Source organism: Aquarana catesbeiana, linkage group LG10 (assembly GCF_042186555.1).
Source record: "Aquarana catesbeiana isolate 2022-GZ linkage group LG10, ASM4218655v1, whole genome shotgun sequence".
NCBI classification, from domain to species: domain Eukaryota; kingdom Metazoa; phylum Chordata; class Amphibia; order Anura; family Ranidae; genus Aquarana; species Aquarana catesbeiana.
This window is the reverse complement of record NC_133333.1, coordinates 72,672,186-72,698,191: the sequence shown is the minus strand read 5'-3', so window position 1 is coordinate 72,698,191 and position 26,006 is coordinate 72,672,186. Positions and strand designations below refer to the sequence as shown.

The following is a 26,006-nucleotide window of genomic DNA, read 5'->3' as shown; positions in this document are numbered from 1 at the left end:
CTTCTAGCTGGAGTAATTGTCATGGTTGACATACTCCTTTGTTGTACTTTTGTAAACGTTTACGTTAAAAAAAAATATATATTTTTATATAAAAAGTTATTGATGTTAAATTTCAGCCGATGTTTGAAATATATAATTGTACATGTATATGTAGGTGGGCGCAATGGCACGGAATCCCTGCAACACTCGTTCGAGGACACGGGAAAAGGATGCCTGAGACATGCTAACAGCATCTCCAGCCACCATTTGATACGAAGCCTTCTCAAGGAAATGGAGCACGACCAGCAACTTCGCCATGCCCGGGCTCACATGACTCCTCTGGGTGGTGGTCTCCGCAGCCTCACATACAGCATCAGAATCACCTCCTTGGTCAGCTGGAACTTTCTTAAAGCCTCCCCCACTGTGAAGTCATCCAGCAGGGTCCTCACCGCAAAATGTCACGGAGCCATCACTACAATCCTCCTCCTCTTACGTCTTCTTAACAAGTTGAATTGCAAAAGATTGCATTCAAAAACCTCCATAGCTGTGAATGCTGCTAACCACTCTCTCTCTCTCAACTCTCTCTCTAAAACAATTTTGTGGTAAACAACGTAAAAGGAAAAAAAAATTTGGTAAATATCGCAAAAAATTGTGCGGTAAGCTCAATTCACCAATGGAACAGGAAGTAAAAATGTATGATATTTAACACCACCCTTTTGGTGGAGGTAACCAGTACTGGTTACCTCCACCAAAAGGGTGGTGTTAAATGTCATACTTTTTTTACTTCCTGTTCCATTGGTGAATTGAGCTTACCGCACAATTTTTTGCGATATTTACCAAATTTTTTTTTCCTTTTACGTTGTTTACCGCAAAATTGTTTTTGTTTTTTCAATGAATTGGACTTTATTTACCAAATGCGATAATTTATGCAAATGAGTCACATGATTGCGTTATCGCATGTGGTAAAGCTTAGTGAATTGACCCCTTTGTTTAGAAATGTACCAATCTGGTTTCTACCCTATTATTCCACTAAATACCTTAATTTAGAACTATGGCATTAGTCCTGGTAAATTCACTTCTGGCATTAGGGGAGGGGTCGTTTGGTTCCCATGACACAGACAGATCAGAGTGCATATATATAAATATATATATATATACAGTATATATATATATATATATATATATATATATATATATATATATATATATGTATATATATATATATATTCTTGTGTGTACTAAATGGGCTGCTAGGTCATTTTGCTATTTGGCTCTGAAGAACAAGGATCTCCTTCGAAGTGCGTGTTAGCCTGCAAGAACCCTGGTGAGGTCCCTATGCTCAGGATACCGTCCGGTCTGCAAAATCAAGCCATGGAAGTGTAGCTGGACAAGAGCTTTTACTTATATGTTTGTGAGTAGCTTATTTTATCTCTTATTTATTAAAATCCGTTGGATAATGCGCTAGGACTGTGCGCCCTCTTTTGCTTGATTTTTCATTTATTTAACAATCCCTTTTCCTAATAACTTGGGCAAAACAGATTGTTAAAGCGGAGGTCCACCGAAAAAAAAAATATTAAAAGCCAGCAGCTACAAATACTGCAGCTGCTTACTTTTAATAATCGGACACTTACCTGTCCCAGGGTCCAGCAATGCGGAGGATCAAAGCCCCGCTTGTCTCCACCTCCGCTCTGTGGCGCCGGCATTGTAACAGTGGGCGCCCGGCTGTGGCTTCCCAGCTGGACACCCACTGCGCATGCGCGCGCCGTGACTGGCTGCGCAATCATCTGGGACCTGTGACATGTCCCGGATGATTGCCTAGAGGGAGGGGGCAGAGCTGATCTCCCTTCTGGCGCCGAGGGAAGTGAAGTAAGGAGCCGAGGTGAGTAAGGAGGCAGATTACGAGGGACCCCCTAGCAACAGGCATTAAGAGGCAAGTAAAAAAAAATTTTCTCCAAATGTTTTTTTTTTTTATTTATTTCATGGACATTAATGACATTTTTTTTTTTTTTGGGTGGAACTCCACTTTAACATTTGATACCCACTGACTTTAGATTTAGATTTGGATCCACATTTGGATTCAGCACTCGAATTTCTGTAATGCTCACAGAACCTTCCCTGAACCAAACCCAGGTATGTTTGGCTTAACCCCAGTCACAAGTAGTCAATAGAGAAGAAAATTCAGTGGCCAGTTTGAGCTGAAAGATGGCACCTTCAGGAAACATGCAATAATATGGAGGGGGCACTAGAAGATTTTCTGTGCTATTTTGTAGGTCTTTAATTTCAGCTTATTTCAACCTATTATATCCCCTCATGTGAATGGCATAAACCATGTATAGAAATGTTAGAGGCACCTAGTGGTTCTTTGCAAAACAAAGTTCCAATTTCAGTTAGAAAACAGGGCAGGCTCATAACTGCAAATGCTATTACTCTTTCCCGGATCTGGCCAGCTAGTTTTCTATCCAAAACCACGTCGAAACAGAATGAGAATGAAGGATATATTTGTGTTGCACCCAGACTGTAGTTTCTCTTAGGATAAAACATGTCACTACAGGTCTTGCTTCTGGCTAAGAAGCCAGTTGCTGGAATAAACAGGGGGCCCTGTAAATTTGAGAGTTATGCCCTGTACACACGGTCAGACTTTGTTCGGGCATTCCGACAACAAAATCCTAGGATTTTTTCCGACGGATGTTGGCTCCAACTTGTCTTGCATACACACGGTCACACAAAGTTGTCGGAAAATCCAATCATTCTAAACGCGGTGATGTAAAACACGTACGTCGGGACTATAAACGGGGCAGTGGGCAATAGCTTTCATCTCTTAATTTATTCTGAGCATGCGTGGCACTTTGTCCGTCGGATTTGTGTACACACGATCGGAATTTCCGACAACGGATTTTGTTGTCGGAAAATTTTATATCCTGCTCTCAAACTTTGTGTGTCGGAAAATCCGATGGAAAATGTGTGATGGAGCCTACACACGGTCGGAATTTCCGACAACAAGGTCCTATCACACATTTTCCGTCAGAAAATCCGACCGTGTGTACGGGGCATTAGACTGGGAGTGCTGCTGTATCCACAAAAATATACCACCACACTGGAAAAAAAAAACATTTGGGACTGTTGATCAAGAGGCCAGAAATCTGTGCTGCATTTTCATATACCCCAGAAGGCAAGTCTTTCTATGTTGTGTGTGTGTGTATGTTCACACCACTGCATTGCAGTAACTTGTGTTATATGCATTGCTGCAATGCATACCAATACACCTTTCTCAATGTTAGCAGTGCAATTCCTTGTGTTGCGCTTCTGAAAGTGCTGAATGTTTGATTTATGGACATCTGTGGTGCAATGGGCAGTCCATTTAATTAAAAATTCAAAAATGCAACACAGATTTATGAGCAAACCATTGTGAATTAATTTCTATCAGCAGACTGGGCTGATGTGAAAAAACATTTTTTTTTTTTTGTCTCGATGACCACCTTTAGCATCTACTGACATTTATTACTGATTAATATTCATATTTAATTTTTTTTTTATACATGCTCTTCATAAATAGAAGAAGCTCATGGGTAATTCAATTGTGTGGTTGACAATCTCTTTTAGGACACCACACCATCACAAAGTTTTAATGTCTAGCTCTTACATGCTTAAGCAGTTTCTGGGATTCTGATGTAGACAGATAGATGCAGTAAAATGCCCCTCCAATTAGGACAACTACAAGTATGTTGAGGAAGATACGTGGAGTATATATTCGAACTCTCTGACCCATAGTATGCTGGGCATGTTGGCGTCTTATCTTATGCTCTTCTAGATCAACCTGGATGAAAGAAGAAAAAAGATTATTTATAAACTCATATACCTGGATGTAAAAAGTTTATTTAAAAAACTAAAGGGGTTGTAAACCCTCATTGTTTTTCACCTTAATGCATTCTATGCATTAAGGTAAAAAAACTTCTTTAGTGCTGCAGCCCCCCAGCCTCCTCTTTTTACTTACCTGGACACTGTCATCCTCCGTCTGGGAACGAGTACACCATCTCTAGCTGGTGTCTCGTGTCATGATTGGATAGATTGATAGCAGCAAAGCCATTGGCTCCCTCTGCTGTCAATCAAATCCAGTAATGCGATGCCGGGGGCAGGGTCGAGTCCTGCATTCTGTGTGAATGGACACAGATGTGGGACTCGGGAGCACACCCCCACGGGTGTCCACCAAGGAGAGCGCTTCTCCAACGTGGTCACTCGATGTGGTGAGGAGCCACCAGTGCCTCTAAGGGACCCTAGAAGTAGATTGGGGCCACTCTGTGCAAAACGAACTGCACAGTGGAGGGAAGTATGACATGTTTGTTTTTTTGGGTTTCTTTTAAATGAGGGTTTACAACCCCTTTAAACAATTTGTAATGTGTTGTAATCTATAACAATCAGTTTCCTCACCATTCATTGTTGTGCCTATTCTCTAATGTGTTGAACATTCAAATGTGCTTGCAATACTCTTGGGGATATATTTATAAAGCCAATAGTAAACAATTTAGAAAGCTAGACATTAGCAATTAGTTTTGGTCGGAATGTAAATTTATACAAATTTTTGGTTATTCGGAGATTCGGATGTATTCGAATCTCATAGTAACGAATTTCATTGAAATTAGTTTCATTTTGTTTCGTTTATTCGTTTTCTAACGAATTCCAAATTTTCGGAACGATTTGAATCAGTCGAAAAATAATCATCTGACTTTTGTGTGCAGCATGGCTTGGTTTTTAAAGTGGCTGTAAACTCTCCCCGACAACTCTGTCCCATGTAAATCAGCATAAAAAACCCTAATGAACACTGCTTGTAGATATCTCCTTACTTGCTTAGTATTGTTGTAATCCTTTTTGTTCTTTAGAAGTACTTCACTGAGCATGCCCAGATCTCCCCTGATTTACGGCACACTCTGTGTACTTATCTGTCTATTATCAGATCTTCCTACGGTACAACTGTGAAATCCCACGAGACTGCATATTCACTCAGAGCTTCATACTACACCCCATGTGACCATGTGACATCACACGCAGTGTAAACTTAGGCATCGGGCAGGATTACTGCAGCCTTAACAGCTGAAGCTGATAAGACTGACACAGGCAAACACTAGATAATAGGCACAAGTAAATACTATGAAATAAAACAAGTCAGCTATGAGCAGTGAAACAGGGTTGCCATAGAAACGTTGGATTGAGAAGGAGGCTTGGTTAACAGTACAGGAAGTGTTCAAGGGCGGAAATACACTCTACTGTGGACTCAGAAAACAATGCTTAAGATGGTGCTGCCTAACCCCTGGAAACAAGTTTTTTAAAGTTTCTTTAAACAGTATGTAATATGCAATTTGGGCTGGATTACAGTGGCTGTAGTTTGATAATTACTTACTATAATGGACTAAATAAAAAGCAGCATCAGAGTGGGAGAGTTTACTTCCTCTTTAAGGAGTGGGCCGGGAAGCCAGCTGCTGCCTCCTTAACAACTGATGACACATCAGCTGTCAGCGAGCTTCCCCGCTGAGAGCTGAAATGTAAACAAAATAATTTCAGCAATAGAAAATTCTAAAAAAATAGCAGCGTGTCCCCCCCATGCCAACAAAAAAATATCCATACCAGACCCTTATCTGAGCATGCAGATGCACCCCCCTCCTGAACCATACCAGGCAACATGTCCTCAACATGGGGGGGTGCTTTAAGGCAGGGGGGCTCTGCCCCCCCCCCCCAAAGCTTCTTGTCCCCATGATGATGGGGACAAGGGTCTCTTCCCCAAAACCCTGGGCAGTGGTTGTGTGGGGTTGCTATTCGGCACTGCGCTACTTTAACTGCTAATTGCGTGGTCATGCAACGCTGTATCCAAACGAATGTACTTTTTTTTTACACAAATAGAGCTTTCTTTTAGTGGTCGTTGATCACCACTGATTTTTTTATTTTTTGCGATATAAATGAAAGCTTTTGAAAAAAAAACTATATTTTCTACTTGAAAAATATCCAATACAGTGTAAACTCAAATTTTGTCATACATTTATGCCAAAATGTATTCTGCTACATGTCTTTGGTAAAAAATAATCCCAATAGGTGTATATGGTTTTGTGCAAAAGTTATAGCGTCTAAAACTATGGTGTATATATATATACATATATATAAATATAAACTGGAATTTATATATAAATATATACTGGAATTTACGCAGCTTTTACTTTCTGACTGCTAGGGCAGTACAAACCCCCCAAATTAACCTTTTTGGAAAGTAGACACCCCAAGGAATTTGCTGAGAGGCATGTTGAGCCCATTGAAGATTTTATTTTTTGTCACAAGTTTTTGAAAAATGACAAATGGGAGTCTAGCTGTGTTACGGGTGCTGAAAAACCAATCACCGCCTTCAGGATTTCAAAGGGCGTAAATTGCTCATTTCACTTCCTCACTACTTATCACAGTTTCAGGGGCCCTGAAATGTCAAGATAGCACAACCCCCCGCCCCCCAAATTACCCGTTTGGAAAGTACACACCTCAAGTAATTTGATAAGAGGCATGGTGAGTATTTTGCAGATCTAATTTTTTGTCACAAGGTTTTGAAATTTGAAAAAAGAAAAGAAGAAATACATTTTTGTTTTCTTTCTTAATTTTCCAAAAAATTGTGGCAACACATTTTTGCCTCTTACCAAATACCTTGTGGTGTCTATCTTAGGGTGTCTACTTCCACTTCCCTAAAAGGGTCCTTTCGGGGGGGGGCATTTGAACTGTCCTGGAATTTTATGCCCAATATTAGAAGCTTGCGCCACACATCACCCACTCTTCTAACCACTTGAAGACCAATCATTTTCTGACACTTTGTGCATTCATGAAAAAAATTATAATTTTTTTTGCTAGAAAATTACTTTGAACCCCTAAAAATTATATCTTTTTTTAAAAGCAGAGGCCCTACAGATTCAAATGGTGGGTGTTGCAATTTATTTGAGCAAAATTTGAGGAAAAAATACACCTTTTTTGAATTATAATGCACAAAAACACAATATATTGCCCAATTGTTTGGTAAAATATAAAAGATGATCTTACGCAGAGTAAATAGATGCACACCCATGCATCGGCTACAAATTACGTGAATTTTTAAAAGCATTTAAAAGCCTTTACAGGTTATTACTTTAGATTTACACAGGAGGTCTAGTGCTAAAATTACTGCCCTCAATCTGACGTTCATGGTGATACCTCGCGGTGATACCGTTGCATGGTGCAATTGCTGTTTACATACGACATGAAACTGATGCTTGCATTCACCTTTTCGTGCGAGCACAGCGGGATGCGGGTCCTTACATTTTTTTTATTAGTTATTTTTCTTTTTTATTTCTTTTTTTACACTGTCCCTTGCATTTTTTTTATCACTTTTATTGTTCACATAAATGTAAATATCCCCTGTGATAGTAATAGGCAGTGACAGGTACTCTTTTCTGAGAAATCTGGGGTCTATATCCAGAGGTTTTCTTTGGGAAATAGACGTATGAGTGCTGCCAGCATGGCTGCAGAGGTTGAAGGGGTGGGTAGGTCAGCCTGTCAGTGCTTAGACCATACGCCGCACACTACATCAAATTGGTCTACATGGCTGTCGTCCCAGAAGGAAGCCTCTCCTAAAGATGATGCACAAGAAAGCCCGCAAACAGTTTGCTGAAGACAAGCAGACTAAGGACATGGATTACTGGAACCATGTCATGTGGTCTAATGAGACCAAGATAAACTTATTTGGTTCAGATGTTGTCAAGCATGTGTGGCAGCAACCAGGTGAGGAGTACAAAGACAAGTGTGTCTTGCCTACAGTCAAGCATGGTGGTGGGAGTTGCATGGTCTGGGGCTGCATGAGTGCTGCCGGCACTGGGGAGCTACAGTTCATTGAGGGAACTATGAATGCCAACATGTACTGTGACATACTGAAGGAGGGCATGATCCCTTCCCTTCGGAGACTGGGCCACAGGACATTATTCAAACATGATAACGACCCCAAACACACCTCCAAGACGACCACTGCTTTGCTAAAGAAGCTTAGTGTAAAGGTGCTGGACTGGCCAAGCATGTCGCCCAACCTAAACCTTATCGAGCATCTGTGGGGCATCCTCAAAAGCAAGGTGAAGGAGTGCAAGGTCTTCAACACCCACCAGCTCTGTGATGTCATCATGGAGGAGTGGAAGAGGACTCCAGTGGCAACCTGTGAAGCTCTAGTGAACTCCATGCCCAAGAGGGTTAAGGCAATGCTGGAAAATAATGGTGGCCACACAAAATATTGACACTTTGGGCCCAATTTGGACATTTTCACTTAGGGGTGTACTCACTTTTGTTGCCTGCGGTTTAGACATTAATGGCTGTGTGTTGAGTTATTTTGAGGGGACAGCAAATTTACACTGTTATACAAGCTGTACACTCACTACTTTACATTGTAGCAAAGTGTCATTTCTTCAGTGTTGTCACATGAAAAGATATAATAAAATATTTACAAAAATGTGAGGGGTGTACTCACTTTTGTGAGATACTGTAGTTCATTAAACATGTAGTTGCAACATTACTGCGATGGCTGTGAGGCTGGCTCGCGCACTGATGGATCACTGTATCCAGACCGGGGAAATCTATGGGAAGGCATCGTTGCTGCAAGGTGGAACAAACAGACAGTGCGTTCCATGCCAGACCCACGTAAGGTGCATGCCCATGAAACGCATTGCACGACAACAGGGATGCATGCCTTTCACGCTGGCCGCGGCATCTTCTGGACACCACAGTTCTGTCCAGTGCTCCAGTAATGCCACTCCTACACACCAGCCACGGTGGCTTTCCCTTCTGGGTACCATGCTTCCACCCAAAGCTCCAGTGACATCATCCACACGCCAGCGGGTCCAGCATGGAACACACTGTATGCTTGTCCCACATTGCAGTGATGATGGTTGGCACCTCCCCATTGATTTCCCCAGTCCGGATACAGTGATTTATCAGTGCCTGAGCCAGCCTCACAGCCAGCACAGTAACATTGCAACTAGGGTTGTCCTGATACCACTGTTTTAAGACTACAAGTACTGATACTTTTTTTCAAGTAGTCGCCGATACCAATTGCCGATACTTTTTTTAATGTCATGTCACAGTTGTCAAAGCACTATACAGATTAGGTGGCACTGATATGCAGCACTAATGGGCACTGATAGGTGGCACTGATTAAGCAGCACTGATAGGATTAAGTGGCACTGATATGCAGCACTGATGAGCACTGACTTATGGCTGGCACTGATGGAGGGCACTGAGAGATGGCTGGCACTGACAGATTGATTGGAACTGACAGATGGCACTGACAGGTGGCTGACACTGACAGATAGATTGCAATGATAGATGGCACTGATAGGTGGCTGGCACTGATAGATGGCACTGATAGATGTCTGGCCCTGATAGATAGCATTGATAAGTGGCACTGACAGGTGGCACTAATACGCAGCACTTATGGGCATTGGGCACTGATAGGTGGCATTTATTGGCACTGATGGGCAGGCACTGAAATGCCATGAGAGGAAAGGCTGCCTGCGATGCCCATTTCAGTACTCCTTGCATTTGGCCACATAAAATCAGCAGCGGCCATCTTGTTACACCCAGCCCGAACTATATGGGCTGGGTGTAACAAGATGTCCGCTGCTGGCTTACTGCGGCCGAGTGCAGGGTGTACCAAGATGGGCACTGGGATGTCCAACCGCTGATGTCAACATGGAGCATCACTTCCGTTGTTTCGCCCGCTGACTTCCGGTTGCGCTGGGTTGCCTAATCTCTGCCAGGTATCAGATCTGGCATCGAGAGCATTTGTGCGAGTACAAGTACTCACGCAAATGCTCAGTATCATTCCCGATACCGTACTGGTATTGGGACAACCCTAATTGCTACTACATGTTTAATGAACTGTTTTTATTATCTTTTGAATAAATTATCAGCAAGCTTTTGGAAGACACACTGTGGTTTATTGCAGCCACCATTCAGAATTTCCTATCCCAGTTCCTGAGCGCTGTCAGCCTTGTTTGTTTTACAGCTTCTCAGCATCCAATCCTATGCCACTGGACAGCAGCACGGTTAAGCTGTGATCATACGTTCCAACATTGGGTGACTTTTCAGTCAATAGCACCTGGAAACCAGTTTCTATTCTTTTATTTCATGCAGCCTGTGGGTTGAACGTAAAAGAAATAACCTAACAGATTCCTCCATTCACATTAATCGATGTGGATGAAGAAATCTCTGCCAAATCTCTGGCATATACATTCTTTTTTTTTTAACTGCGGAGGAGAAAAATCCTCCTACATCGCTGCAATCACTGATGTATGTATTCTGAAAGCACACCCTACTGCTGTCAGAATAAACAGACTAGTGCTTCAGCTGAGTGGCATTCCTGCAAAGCAAACAATGGTTAACAATAAAACACAGTAAGAACAAAACATTAACTCAATTTTTTTTTTTTTTACTTTTTAAAAATTTTTGTGTTTGTTATTTCCTTTTTTTTTTTTCCTTTTTTGTAACTTTTAAACTGTAAACATTCTCAAAATGCAATGCCAGTTTTCTGATTATCTAACATCTTTCAAGACCCTCTGTGAATGTGTGCCCAAGACTGTACCCTATACTAATACTCCACTAGTGTGTGATAGCGACAGAAGCAGTCCTTGAGGCAGAGACCAGGTTGGCCAGGACAGAAGGGACAAAAAAAAGTGGGTGACTTCTTGTTCTGTGGACCAATATGACTGAAAGTCCTTTTTAGTAATGCCAATGTTGAGGGTTAGGCCCAAAAAAGTCTTAAATTCGGAAACCGCGATACGTTTCCTTGCCAATTGTCTGGCGGGAGGAAGGAGACATTGCTGGAACAGGCAGCAGAGGAGGGAGCAATTGGGATTACCATTTAACCACTAATAAGGAGGTTACCCTGGATGCCTTACACTGAGAGGATATCGTGAGGAGATCATGGTCGAGATATTCTATGCTGTTTGCCCCTTCTGGGGCTGTTGGATTCAGTGAGTGGGGACCCTTGAGGGGGAGCACAAAAGTCACAAAAACCACTTGAGAGCACTCCAGTCATGGTTTTCTTGCAAAGAACAAATGTTTGAACACTGGTTCTGAAGAGGCCCATCTATGGACTATGATCACTAATCATTAATTGATTTGTATTTGCACCAATTAGGTTGATGTGCACTTTTATTGTTCGTTGGACATTGATCACCATTTATAATAATATTAATTAATTTGCACATTTCGCACCACCTGGGCAGAGGTGCACTTGTATGTTTATGCTTATGGTTATGTTTGAGGTCACTATCATCTGTGGTGGTGTAGACCTATCACGGATGTAGGTGTTTAGCATACACCGTTTTATATAGTGTGTTCACATATAAGGTTTTTGATTTTGCAATATTTAACCCTTGTAGATCGTTTTCGTATTTAATTATTTTTGTATTTCACCAATTTTTGTTGGTACTACACACAGGGGTACGAGTGGGGGGACAAACCACTTTGGGAACATTACCTTCATAGTGCCCTTGATATAGCCTACTTTAGGAAAGCTAGGGACTATATTTACAAAACTCCCCCTCCCCCTATGCACCATCCCATATAATCCCATAGGGAGCGCCATACCCTATTTAATTTAAATTTAAGGTTTGAATTTGGATTGGCGCAGATAAATTGCTCGGCATATAAATTGCTTTGGTCCACAATTGATCCATACAGATCTTCTGTGAAAAAGGAGGATTACATTTGTTGTTACTACCTGAATTTTGGGTTGGGCAATGGATGGGGGAAGTACGGGTGCTGTAAAATCTGTGGGCTGCCAATCAGAATTTGCAAGCACATCAGAAAGGACACTATGGGCTCTATGACCCTGTGTTCGAATTCTTGGTGGCTGTGGGACACTATTTGTGCTAGGGACTGAACTTATGGGACTCGCCATGTCACCAAGTGTTACTGCAGTGCTGGTATGTATAAGACCAGGATGTACTAGTGCACCAAAAGGAAGAAAAAAGAGCAGCACTAGTACTGGCACTCTGCTGCATACGATAATCATCATGAGATTGTACAACCTCTGCAACGGACATAGGGTCGGGTACGCCTGACCTTAGCAGGGACCTCTTCTCCATCATCTGAGCTGTCTGTCAGGGAGCCGCTGCTCTTTACAGGTCTATATACTGAGCCCGATTCTGTCAGTGAGGTCTTCCCATCGCTGTCATCTGACATGCTCAGAATCCTGTAGGCCTGTTCACTAGTGTAACTTTCTTTGGACATTTTGGCCACTAAATTTACAGGTACCTAGTACAACAGGTAAAAAAGCACCTGGCTCTCAGGGACTGCTTGAAAAAAAATGTACCTGCTAGTGCTACCAGAGATCAGGCCTGATCTTGCTAAAGCTGCGGTTTTATGAGTATTAGAAGTGCTATTGACACTGACACTGAGGTGTATAGTGCGTCTGTGATAGTGTTACTGGCAATCAAAGGGTTAAAATGTATTAGTGAGTATCTGGCGGGCAAACTGACATTATATATTGGATTGATGCTGAATGCCCATGCAGGCTCTAATATGTGGGATGTACGTCTAGGCTACTGAGTGTTAGAATAAGAGAACATAAACATAAAATAAAAAAGGATTTTCAAAACATAGTGTTTTAAGGCATTTTAACCACTTCAATACTGCGCCATAGCCAGAAAATGGCTACAGCGTGGTTCTCCTGTTTTGGTAAGGCATCTATGGACGTCCTCCCAGAACATGCCTCCCGTGTGCCCCCTAGGGTGCGCATTGGGTGCGCTCTGTGATCAGTGTCCTTTGGACACAGTTGATCAAAGATCGAGGTAAAGGGCCAATCATAGCAGCCCTTTACCATGTGATCAGCTGTGTCCAATCACAGCTCATCACATGTAAACAAACTTGCCAGTTATCGGATCTTTCCTTTTATCACATGCTGTCACAGTGTGAGGAAAGGAGCAACCAAAACCGGAAAGTCTGACAAGGCATTTACACTGATAATCAGGTCACTGATCAGTGCCCTGATTATCAGTGCAACCCCAATTAGTTCCAACCAGTGCAGCCTCATCGGTGCCCATCAGTGCAGCCTCACCAGTGCCTATCAGTGCCCATCAATGCAGTTTGATCAGTGGACACTGAAGGTAAAAAATTTTTTTTTTCAAAATTTTTGGTATTTGATTTGATTAGCAAAAAATAAAAAACTCAATTAAATACCACCAAACAAATCTCTAGTTGTCTCAAAAAAATGTTGAAAATTTCATTTGGGTACAGTTTTGCATGACCGCACAATTTTTCATTATGTGACAGCTCCGAAAGCTGAAAATTGGCCTGTACAGGAAGTGGTTAAAATGGTTCATAATAAAGACCTGAAAGGGTTCAAATCTGGGCTGTAAAGAAAGTTAGGAAACACTGGAGGGCAGGCAATTTTTTCAGACGATTGAGTGGGCGTGAATCCTGATGGTTCTACTAGACAAAAGTATTAAACTGAGGAGGAATTAATATTGAGTTAGATCTCAATTGTTTTATTAGTGATCATTAAATTTTATTAGGTTTTTATTTATTTTTAGAGGTAAAGGATCTGTTGAATTTAATTTTGAATATTAGGATAATTTTAACATTGTGATATTTTAATGCAGGCTATTATAGGTAGTTGTCTCCGATATTTTATTATATATGCACTACAGTCTCATAATTTTGGTGTTTTTAATAGGTTTTAAAAATATTTTTATGTCAATATTATAAGCATTTATTCATTGCTAAGCAATCACTAATGGATATAAGTACAGATATATTATTACCATAGGTGTGCGCAGCCTTTTGCATTAGGGTGTGCACCCCAAAGCTCAAACACACATGCGTGTGTGTGTGTATATATGTGTATATACATATGTAGCCAAGGGTTTGCTAATATAAGGCATTACAGTTGTTATGGTTGCAAATGAGTTTGGCTCCCTCTAGTGTCCTTTTAATGCTGTTAGGACTTTCTTTTAATTTCTGAGAAGCAGCGCTGCAAAGCATTGTGGGAGATGTAGTTTGGAGGAGAAAGTGACTCTGTTAGCTGGATCAGCCCCGAACTACAATACAGACAATGTAAAGTGCGCTGCACTGCATGCTGGGAGCAGTAATAAAAGGAGCAGCGCGGCCATCTTTCGCTCTCTATGGATGCCATTCAATACCTGCCAGCAGGAGGTCTGTGTGTGTGACCGGGAGACTGCGGCCTATACAGCGCGGAGCAGGATTGCCAGCCTCTGAGGTGCTTGGGCGTACAGCCCTGCCAGCCTAGCAAGTGGATCGGTTTGCAGAACCAGAACATCTGGAGGTTTCCTGTATTTCAGCCATCCGAAGGAGTGGTATAGCACAGCAGCGCCATCTTTCATCAGACTGAGACATCAGGAGGGGAGTCCAGATGGAGTTTCACAGCCTCTGAGTCTATTGTGGTGAGAGGGCACCTGCCCATTTCAGTAAAGTGCACTGTGTGCTGAGTAAGTTATTTATAGACTGCTGGTGAGACTTGTAGTTCCACAGAAGAGATTCTACTCATTCACAGGCCACATACAGCTGAACTCTGGGGTGTGTTATTCCCTGTGCTGTAAAGTCAGTACTGTATTAGACTCACACATAAACAACAAAAGGGGTCTCCTAATGGTGGACTTTTTAGGCACATACAGAAAAAGCATATAAAGTACAAATATAATTTATTAAGTAGAAACAGTAAAAACATAACAGTAGTATAACATCTATTGTTCGGAATGCGAATCAGGCAGTTTTTTCTGATTCGCATTCCGAACAATAGATGTTATACTACTGTTATGTTTTTACTGTTTCTACTTAATAAATTATATTTGTACTTTATATACTCTTTTATGCTTTTTCTGTATGTGCCTAAAAAGTCCACCATTAGGGGACCCCTTTTGTTGTTTAGTCTAAATTTTGGATGTGGCACAACAATACAGTCGGCTGCCGATCTGTTATTTTTCATACACTCACACATAAGGAGGAAGTTACAAGTGCCATATTTCTTCAGCTAAACAGTTATCAACGTACCATTTATTCTACAGTTTGCTTTCTCTCTTTTGCCCTGTTGGATTACAAATACTGCAGTTTAAACTACAGGCTAGCTGAAGATATCTGTAGTCAAGGAACTTTTATAATCTTTTGCAAAGCATCACGGTTCTATTTTTGTAGCTTGAACATTGAATTACAACCTAGGGGGAGCCCTTGAGTACAGGTTAAATATTGTATTATGTTATTGAATGTGAGAAACATTATATTGCTGTTTGGTGTGTGTATTGAGGCCTCAGTGGGAAGGTGTTTAATATATGTCTTGGAGAATATTGAACACTTGTCCCATTTTACACCTGTCTGCATATACTCCCTACGGTGATTATTGAATCCACAGTTTTCATATCTATACTGATTGTTGTCAACTGTCATTTATTGTTTGTGTTTAATCACATTGTTCATTGTGTTTGATATTCACTCTAGTAAACTTTCTGAGTGGTTCAGTGACATTGTGTGAGTTTCTCATTGATAACATCCAATTACAGAATGGAATCCAAGGTGTCAGAGGTAAGAGAGGATCTGCAGAGTCTGTGTAGCCAGTGGGGTATAGAGTCAATCAGCAGCCCTCACAGGGTTACTGCTACTCATATACACTTCCTCTTCTTCTTCCTCTTCTTCCTGCTTTACAATGGGAGCAGGAGCTCGTCGATGTGAACGGGTCCTGGGTGGGGTTGATTTTGGAGGAGGCGGTAGGGGCACTTGAGGCCCCCTGACAACATCAGTGGGATAGGCTTTCGCATAGCGGGTGAAATGGTCGGTCAACACTAGGACATTAGTTCTTTCACCTGTACGGGTTCCAGGAACAGGAAGTACAAACTCTAGGGGCTCCTGGCTCTGCAAGTGTCCCATGGGAGCAGCCCGAACTGGTAAAGTTTTGCGCTGAATGCACACTAAACATGAGTGACAGTAACTCTCTACTTCCCCTCTCATGTTGAGCCCGTAAAACCTATCCCTAACTAGGCAAAAAAGTCCTCTCTGTTCATAAATGTCCATGGTCATCATGCAAAGCTATCAGGACTGTTGCACAGTGTTTTTCGGGAAGAAATAGCTGCCATTTTTCCTCCATATCCTCAGAGGGACCTCACCTATACAATACTCAATCTCTCAATTGCAATCTATTCCATTCCTGATGTAGAATCTTCGCTCCAATCACAGAGCTCTTCATCAACAGGTTTGGATCCTGCTTGTTCAGGGCTTGAATAGCCAGGTGGCACTGCGGATCCCGATCCTGGTCCTTTCTCAGATCTCTTTTGGAAAACCGAGGAAGGCCCTCACCTCACACTTGCGGGCTATACTCCAGAAAGGTGGGCTCCTATGGACTCAGCTCCAACACTTCCTTTCAGCCACCAGGCCATACCTTGACACAAAGCCTGCACACCTTCTGCAGTCACATAAGCCCAATAGGAAATAACACACAGACCTAAAGTGCTAGAAATTGACAGTCATTGAGGAATCACAATGGTGTCATAACCAATGAAATAAGAAGAAAACTGGAAACCAGTGCAGCTGTCAACTTTTGGGAAAAAGTAAACATCAAAAATACACAAACAGACAGCGCTACAATGGGGCCAGAAAATAAGAGGACTGATAATAAACTGAAATAGATTTAATAAAACGCACGCCAAAATGAATAAAAAGTCACAACAATCAAATGGAAGGAATGAATGTGAAAGATAAATGAGAAGACATCAATTCCATTTCTGAAATATGCTGAATAATAGATACGATACCGCCAGCAGACACAGGGTTAATATCGGCAAATGTATCCCATGTGTGGAATAGGAGGAAGCTTCAATGTTCCAGCTGTGCAGGGGAGTGATGGAATGTCAAATGATCATTCGTAGTGCTGCAAACAATGAAGGAACTGTAAGCTGCGTCCCCACAGGAGGGATGTGGAGAGCAGATGCAGTGTGGCTAGCAGTGGTTCCTGTGATGCAAAGACTGGAGCCAGTGCCACTGTGTATTGTGCTCCATGCCAGGTGGGAGGAGGAGGGTTGATGACCAGTGGAGCGAGCGGAGGAAGCAGAGCCGACAAGCCTGCTGGACAAGTGTATGACTGATGTCACAAGGAACCCTTCGGATGTGTGGAGGCTGGATCAGGAAGCCGGGGAAGCTGGGGAACAACGTCACAGCCGAAAACCGGAAGCATCCAGGGGCTGGACGGAACGTGAGCTTGATGTTGCCGTGGCGACTGTGACTAACATGTTTCACGCGCCTGCGCCCCCAGCTTCCTGATCCAGCCTCCACACATCCGAAGGGTTCCCTGTGAAGTCAGTCACACACTTATCCACCAGGCTTGTCAGCTCTGCTTCCTCCGCTCGCTCCACTGGTCATCAACCCTCCTCCTACCACCTGGCATGGAGCACAATACACAGTGGCACTGGCTCCAGCCTTTGCATCACAGGAACCACTGCTAGCCACACTGCATCTGCTCTCCACATCCCTCCTGTGGGGACGCAGCTTACAGTTCCTTCATTGTTTGCAGCACTACAATGATCATTTGACATTCCATCACTCCCCTGCACAGCTGGAACATTGAAGCTTCCTCCCATTCCACACATGGGATACATTTGCCGATATTAACCCTGTGGCTGCTGGCGGTATCGTATCTATTATTCAGCATATTTCAGAAATGGAATTGATGTCTTCTCATTTATCTTTCACATTCATTCCTTCCATTTGATTGTTGTGACTTTATTCATTTTGGTGTGCATTTTATTAAATCTATTTCAGTTTTTTATCAGTCCTCTTATTTTCTGGCCCCATTGTAGCGCTGTCTGTTTGTGTATTTTTGACATAAGCCCAATATTCTGGCTCCTCCACCCGCCGATAAGGCCAACGGGATAAGGCATCCGTGTCTCGATTCCCCGCCCCAGGCCTGTAATTCAGCCTGAACAGGAATCCAAAATCTGGACACAATATGGTAAGAATTACTCCTGCTCTTGTGAGAGCATTTGTTGTGTAATTGGGTAGTATTTGTAGATAGTGAAAAGTATAAAAGAGATGGTAATGCGTGTCCCGCTGCCTCAGCTGACCAGGGGTGATCTGGAGAAGATTGTGTGGAAGGAGGTGGATGGAGGGCGCGTGATCAACCTCTTACATCAAAACATATTTGGTTTAATCATGTATAGTAGAATACAAACAAATATAACCATCTGAATAAAAATACTAGTTTCATAAAAACAGGTGACAAAATATACACTGAAAAGTTAAAATAGGGATATGCCCATGTAGAGGCAGATGTTTAAAAAAGGCTCTATTTTTGACATAAGCCCAATATTCTGGCTCCTCCACCCGCCGGTAAGGCCAATGGGATAAGGCATCCATGTCTTGATTCCCCGCCCCAGGCCTGTACTTCAGGCTGAACAGGAATCCAGCAAGGACATCCAACCACCTATGTCCCATTGCGTCCAATTTGGCAGAGGATAAGAGATAGGTCAAAGGATTATTGTCCATCTTCACCACAAACACGACTCCATACAAGTAATCCTTCAACTTGTCCACCACGGCCCCTTTTTAAAACCAGGAACTCCAGTTTGTGGATAGGGTAGTTTTCTCCGATGGGGTGAGACTGTGACTCACATAAGCAACTGGTCTGAGGCCACCGCCTTGTTATTGGTAGAGAACTTCTCCCAGCCCATCTCTGCTGGCATCCACATGAAGTTCATAGGGCTTGGCGGGGTCGGCATAGGCTAATACCGGAGCTTCAGTAAGACTCCTCTTCAGATGCCAGAAAGCCTCTTCACACTAGGGAGTCCATTGCTCTAGCACTGATTCTCCCTTTCTGCGAGCACCAGGCTTCTTCACCTTAGGCCCATCCTCTCCTTCTTCCGTGGCCACCTGCAGCAGTTCATTAAGAGGCCGAGCAAACTTTGTGAAGTTCGCCACAAACCTGCAATAGTAAGAGCAGAATCCCAGCAAAGATCTCAATTCAGTTACAGCCCTTGGCCTAGGCCATGTAGTGATGGCCTCCAACTTCTTAGGGTCTGTGGCTACCCCTCTAGCAGAGACGACATGGCCCAGGTATGTAAGTGAAGTTCTGTAGAACTGGTACTTCTCCAACGACAGCTTCAACCCTTCTTCAAGGCGCCGTGCAAAGACCTTTTCTAACCGGGCGTCATGCTCTTCCAAAGTCTTCCCGAACACAATAATGTTGTCCAGGTACACTAGTACTTCCATTAGACTGATGTTTCCTATTGTTCTTTCCATCAAACACTGGAAGGTCGCTGGGGCCCCTGACAAGCCTTGAGGCATCCGACTGAACTCATAGAATCCCAAGAGGCAGATGAATGCCGTCTTCTCTCTGTCATCTGGGTGCATGGGAATCTGGTAGTACCCACTCTTCAAGTCTAGTACACTGAACCATTTGGCTGCGGTAAGGCACTGTAGGGCATCTTTAATGCGGAGGGTCATGTACTGGTCAGGGACAGTACGTCGATTTAAAGTCCGTTAGTCAATACACATGCAGAAGAACCCATTCTTTTTTCACACCACCACAATGGGAGAGGTGTATGGACTAGATTCCTATGGATTCCTGAATGACCCCGGGCTTCTTCAACTCGGCCAACTTTTCCCGAAGGTCTTCTAGATCGCCGAGAGGCATTCTCCAAGCTCGCACTAGAAAGGGCTAGTCTTCCTGCAACCTGATTCGATGCTGAGCACTCTTCTGCATTTCCTTCTGCATCCTCTGACAATCTTCTTTCCCAACAGCCTGTTCGGGAAGCATTAGGGTAGCAGCACTCTCCCCACCAGCAAATGTGCCGCTAAGTTAATCAGATGTTCTGTGACATTCCGAAGACTAATCTGCACCTTCTTCCCAGTTCGGGACAGATCCTTAGTAGGAACTAATTCAGGGACCATCTCAGCAGCTTTGGCCTGCTCATCGGTCTCCAACACAATGAACGGGCCGGGTTGGTCCCAGGTCAACTTGACAGTAGCCATCAGGCAAGCAACTTTTCCAGGCTGCAGCACTCTCTCCCTGGTTTCCAGCTTCCACAGACATCCCACTCCCTCGGCAGGAGCACTCTGTTCCTTGGCTACACGTTGACAAGCCTGAAGCAACTTAGGATGAATCTTAGAGAAATGTGTTTCAGGTACTTGTCATAAAATTCTCTGTAGAAGAGCGTGACTTGTGCCCCATTATCCAACAGTGCCCTAGTGTAGATACCCTCTACCTGCACAGATACAATTGGGGATGCTCGACTAACCTTTCTAGTAAGCTTTCTTGGATTTTCTCAATGAGGGATTTGCAGTGATCTATCCTAGCCTTACGCTGAGCAGACCTAACAATAGCCCTGGGTAGCTATAAGTCATTGACCTCCTGTGCATGTGTCCCCAACCCCAGAGAAGGTTACTTGACTGTGAGGGTGACAGGATTGTCAAACCTAGGCCCTTCTTCTGGCATTTCCTCCTAGCCTTTCTCTTCTTATTCCTCTTAGAGCTCTGTTTCTTCTTGGGGTTCCCAGCTGGCTCCTTCACTGAGACCTCTGAAAGTTTCCCACCGTCTGGTTCAGGAGCAACTTCTGCAACACTTTCAAGAGCTCCAAAAGATGTTCTGTATTCCCTTCCTTTTGGGGACACTGCACCCTAAAGTGCCTTGGTTCCCCACACTGGAAACACTTCCGAGTAGCAGTCTTCTCTGCTTGAGCTTTGCTTGGGCTTCAATGACACACAATAAGGTCTGTTGCATCTGGTCTTGAGCTTGAGCCACCTGTGTGAGTAAGGTCTGTTGCATCTGGTCTTGAGTAACTTAACAGGGGCAGCTTTGGATATAGACTGCGCCACAGGAGCCTTAAAACACTCCCCCCACTCTGACTCCTTATACTATCAACTTCCTGCCCGCCAGCTGAGCTGAGCTGGCTGAGCCGTTACTTACCAGTTTCAGTTCTGCCCCCTATGTCCCCTTCATCAACAACCAGAGCACAATGGGATGATTGGGCCTGGCCCCTTGTAGAATACTTTCAAGTCTGACTTCATGAGCTTCCCTAGGATCAATCCCCTTTTTCAGGATAATCTGATGTAGGATTCGATCCTCTCTGATGTCATAGTTGGACAGCCTTTCTCCTCGCCACTGGTGAGTGTGTTCGAACTTATAGATCAGGTCAGGTAGCTTTTCCACTCTCCCATAGCCTGCACATAAAGCCTTGATGTAATCCACAGCCACACAGTCTGGTTTTCCCCTCTTCAGCTGCTGGACTTCTGAGACCCTCACTGATTGGTTGTCTGTTTACTGCCTCAGGCGCGTTCCATTCTTCTACTGCCTGCATGCCTGCCATCCAACTTTTAAAATCTTCCTCCTCTTTGGTGTGGGAGTCCGGCCCAAGAAAAATTGCAGTTTCCGGTACCCCTGATGAGCAGAAATGCTGTTTTTATCAGGGTCTTGACCAGTCGGCTCATATCAGTATAGAAAGAGGCTGAGGCATCCCTGCGGTTGGGCCATATGCCACCTCTGAGGCTGACTCACCAATCCTGGCTGGGAGAGATTTTCATCTGAATCACCTGCTGGCAGTAATGGTATCACTTGTGCCTCTAATCCTTCCGCCAGGCTCACAGTACTCTTCTGAAACATGGCTGGGATATTCTCCTGCCATTCTAAGAGAATATAGGAGTAATCTTCTTCATAATCAGGTTTCATGTCTAAAAGGTAAGACTTTTGCTCTGGAATGGCCTTCCTTATTAACTGTCATACCCCCTTTTCAGTCCATCCAACTCTCATGGTCCGCTTCAATCGGCTCCCATGTTCCCGTCCCCAGTCAGTGGTGGTGACCTAATCCATTCCCTCTTGTGCTCTGGACACGTCACCTGACTTGCTTGAGCACCCCAGCTGGGGTATCCCGGACGAGCCCCCAAATGTAGCGCTACCCTCATGAGGGCCACTGGTAGAAAATGTACCCCACTGGTTGCCCCAACTCTGCAAGTCCTCCAACACCCTGGGTTCAGCCATTCTTACCAACTATCACAAAAAATAATGGAATTACACAATGTCAGAAAAATGATTTAGATTTGTTTACTGAGACAAAAATGGTGCATAGAAGAGCATAACATAAGACTGTATGTCCTAAAGCTAACTTGTTAGAAATAATACAGCACTAGTATGCAATAAGGGATGGGTAAAAAAGCCCCCCGGTTCGGTTCGAACCAGAACTTTCGAACACCGAGAAAGTTTGGGAACCAAAAAAACAAATCCCATTGAAGTCTTGAAAGTGCCCATTTTGAAGGCTTATATGCAAATAATTGGGCATACAATGGTTATGGGCTTCCGGTACTGCCCTGGGGGACATGTATCAATGAAAAAAAAGTTTGTAAAAAACATTTTTAAATGAGCAGTGATTTATTGATGCTTAAAGGGAAAGTATAAAAATGAAAAATTCCTTTCAATATATTGCCTGGGGGGGGGGGGGGGTCCCCTTAGTCCACCTGTAAAGTGGCACATCTGTAATGTGTATAGAAGCTGCTGCAGCAATAATAACATTTATAAAGCCCATAAAATTAAACTTTCCCTGCAAGATTTTTTATTTTGTAAGCAATGGCTTGGGGAGCCAGTCTGTATGATGAGGCCACAATGTAGTGCACAGGGAACAAGAGTAGAGATTTTTTGGATAAATTCTGGTATCTCTACCACAGACTTTGAATTTCTACTTCTGTAACGGGTGCAGAAAGATTATTCTTTGGGTGTCTGACACCTTTACACCGTAACCCTATAGAGGTACTCTTGATGAAAGCAAGAATCGGCCTTGCTGTCAAAAACTGTAATGATATGCACCTGTCAAACAGGTGCAGAAAAATTGGTCTTTGGGTGTTAATTGTGCACATGAAACCTACATCAAAACATTCTTCCAGATGAAATCAACACCCACAACACTATGCAGCCCAGAAGTCTTGCAGAGATTCCACGTCCCAAAAACACTTAAATCGGCAACATCAGCATGAGGGGCTTCATAGCTGCTGGTAATCCAGGACTGATTCATTTTAATAAAAGTCAGGCAGTCTACCGAGTCTGTGGACAGACGTATTCTATGATCAGTAACAATACCTCCAACAGCACTGAATGCCCGTTCAGAAACCACGCTGGATGCAAGGCAGCCCAGCAGCTTAATAGCATACTGGGCAAGTTCTGGCCAGTGGTCTATTCTCATGACCCAGTAAGCCAGTGGATCATCAACTGGAAAGCTCTCCATCTCTGTTTTCGCCCCTAGATAATCGTCCATCATGTGATGCAGACGCTGTCGATGGGATGTGGAAGCTGACAGCCCTGGGCGACAAGGACTAAAGAAAATTGAGAAATGCATCACTTAGGTGGCCGCCTTCTCCACTGCTCCTCTCTTGACCAACAGAAGCCTCAAAACTATGTTTTCCATGACACTGACCTACGAGAGTCAGGAAAAGCATTCAATAAACTTCTCTTTAAGGTGTCCTCAAGAGATTTCATCTTTTTCACTCTCTGTGGGGATGGGATGAGTGCTGAGACTTTCCTCAAGGAGGGTTACCAACCAATAGTGATCCTTCTCCTTTACGGCACATATTCTTGGGTCCTATCACAGGCTTTGAAGCATGAGGGAGCCCATGCACCGCAAATTTGCGGCGGCATGAAAAGCAGACTCCTCTGGGTCACTGAGAAAGAGTAGCTGGAATGGCCTCCTCCCAGCCATGTACTACTCCCAAGGGTTCTGCAGATGGAAAAACATCTCTTACAGTTTGACGTATGTCTTCCTCTGCTTCAATGCCTCCGAAACTGCCAGAAGCCTCCTCCCCCTCTCTCTCCTCTTGTGTATTCTGTGGCATAGGAACAATGGTGTCTGCATAAAGTGGGCCTTGAGAGGAAAGGAAGTCCTCCTCTTCCTGCTGCTGCTCTGCCTCGAGTGCCCTGTCCATAATGCCACACAGAGTATGCTCAAGCAGGAACACAACAGGGACTGTGTCACTACTGCATGCATTGTCATGGCTCACCATCCTTGTGGTCTCCTCAAGTGGTGACAGTACAGTGCATGCATCCTTTATGAGCAGCCATTGGTGTGGGGAAAAAAAGCCAAGCCGGCCTGAGCCTGTCGTTGTGCCATACTCACACAGGTACTCGTTGATGGCCCTCTGCTGCATGTGCAGCCGCTTCAGCATTGCCAAAGTTGAGTTCCACCTAGTGGGCATGTCACAAATCAGGCGGTTTACGGGAAGGTGGAATTCCTGCTGAATTACAACCAACTGAGCACTGGCTATATACGACAGCCTAAAATGGCTACCCACTCTTCTGGCCTGCTTTAGTAGATCTTCCAACCCTGGGTACCTATTTAGGAAATGCCGCATCACCAAATTGAGGACATGTGCCAGGCATGGCACATGTGTCAACTTTCGGTGTCTAAGGGCGGACAGGAGGTTTGTGCCATTATTACACACCACCATTCCTGGCTCCAGCTGGCGTGGCGTGAACCACCTCTGGGCCTGTCCCTGCAAAGCTGCAAGAATCTCTGCTCCGGTATGGTTCCTGTCCCCTAGACACATCAGCTGAAGCACTGCATGGCACCTTTTAGCCTGCCTCATTGAATAGCTCTTTAAACAGCTAAGGAGTACTTGAGGTTCATAGGACAATTCAGCAGAGGAGAGCGAGGGGTAGAGCTGATGAATCTGGCATCATCACCAGCTGTATGGACAAAAGGAACCTGGGGTCACCTCAGGAGTGCCCCTGGCTAAGAGGAGAAAGATTTGGTACCTCTTCTTTACCATTCTGTTTCTCTAAATATCTTGGTTTCTTTTCCTTTTTGCTTCCTCCCCCTCCCCCCCCCCCTTTTTTTCCTATCCTTACCCCCTTCTACTCCTTTTCTTTTATTATTTTTGGAATTCTATATATATTTTTTGGCTTTCATCAATTTATACACCATACTACCTATAAATTCTGCAAATTTAGAATTCAGCGGTTCCTAGTGTCTCCAGTGTCCGTTGTAGGGGGATATACCTTTGGGTGCCTCTAGTTGTGCTGTCATATTGCCATAGCTTCTCAAGGTAAGCGATGCATATATTTATATATTTTTCTCTCAGAACCCATACTAACTTTATTTGATGTTGTATAAAATTTCCCTCTTTTTTTTTTTTTTTTACTTTAAATTTAAATTAACTGAGTACATAATCGTTTAAACATGAAATTACGATTATGATTTATCTCAATAGATGTTCATGATTGGCTCCTTCTGAAGAAGCAGCTTTTGCTGCGAAACTAGTAAAGCACAACCACCAAGATGCATCACATTTGATACCCCATTCCAACATTGAGGGTCACCACCATTCCTTCTATGAATGTTCAAGCAGTACATATGGCTGTAACTATTGATTGTATTTCAATATTATTGTTAATATGGTTTTTACCATAATGTTTTTATTCTTTATTAAAATCAATTTTTATATATATACTCTTGCTTATATCCTTGAGGTACCGAGATAGTCCAAATCTTTCTCCCCTTTGCCAGGGGCACTCCTGAGGTGACCCCAGGTTCCTTTCGTCTATATAACATGGATGATGGTACCTGTTCATAAATATCTTTAACCACTTGACAACTGGGCACGTAAACCCCCTTCCTAACCAGACCAATTTTCAGCTTTTGGTGCTCTCACATTTTGAATGACAATTACTCAGTCATGCAACACTGTATCTATATGAAATTTTTGTCCTTTTTTCACACAAATGGAGCTTTCTTTTGGTGGTATTTAATCACTGCTGGGTTCTTTATTTTTTGCGCCGTAAAAGAAAAAAGACAGAAAAATCTGTAAAAAAATACATTTTTCTTCATTTCTGTTATAATATTTTGCAAATTAGTAATTTTTCTTCATATATTTTGGCCAAAATTTATACCGCTACATATCTTTGGTAAAATTAACCCAAATCGGTGGATATTATTTGGTCTTTGTGAAAGTTATAGAGTCCAAAAGCTATGGTGCGAATATCTGAAAATTGATCACACCTGAAGTACTGACGGCCT

The 26,006-nt window shown here is 43.3% G+C and overlaps 1 protein-coding gene across 3 annotated transcripts in view; it reads right to left on the bottom strand.

Moving 5' to 3' along the window:
* Positions 1 to 26,006, bottom strand: part of TMC4 (transmembrane channel like 4) — a 1,453,434-nt gene that overhangs the window by 797,910 nt on the left and 629,518 nt on the right. For all 3 annotated transcript variants that reach the window (XM_073602282.1, XM_073602283.1, XM_073602285.1), the window contains exon 8: positions 3,620 to 3,793. In XM_073602282.1, coding sequence (XP_073458383.1) covers positions 3,620 to 3,793 — 174 coding nt within the window. The remainder of the gene's footprint in view (positions 1 to 3,619; positions 3,794 to 26,006) is intronic.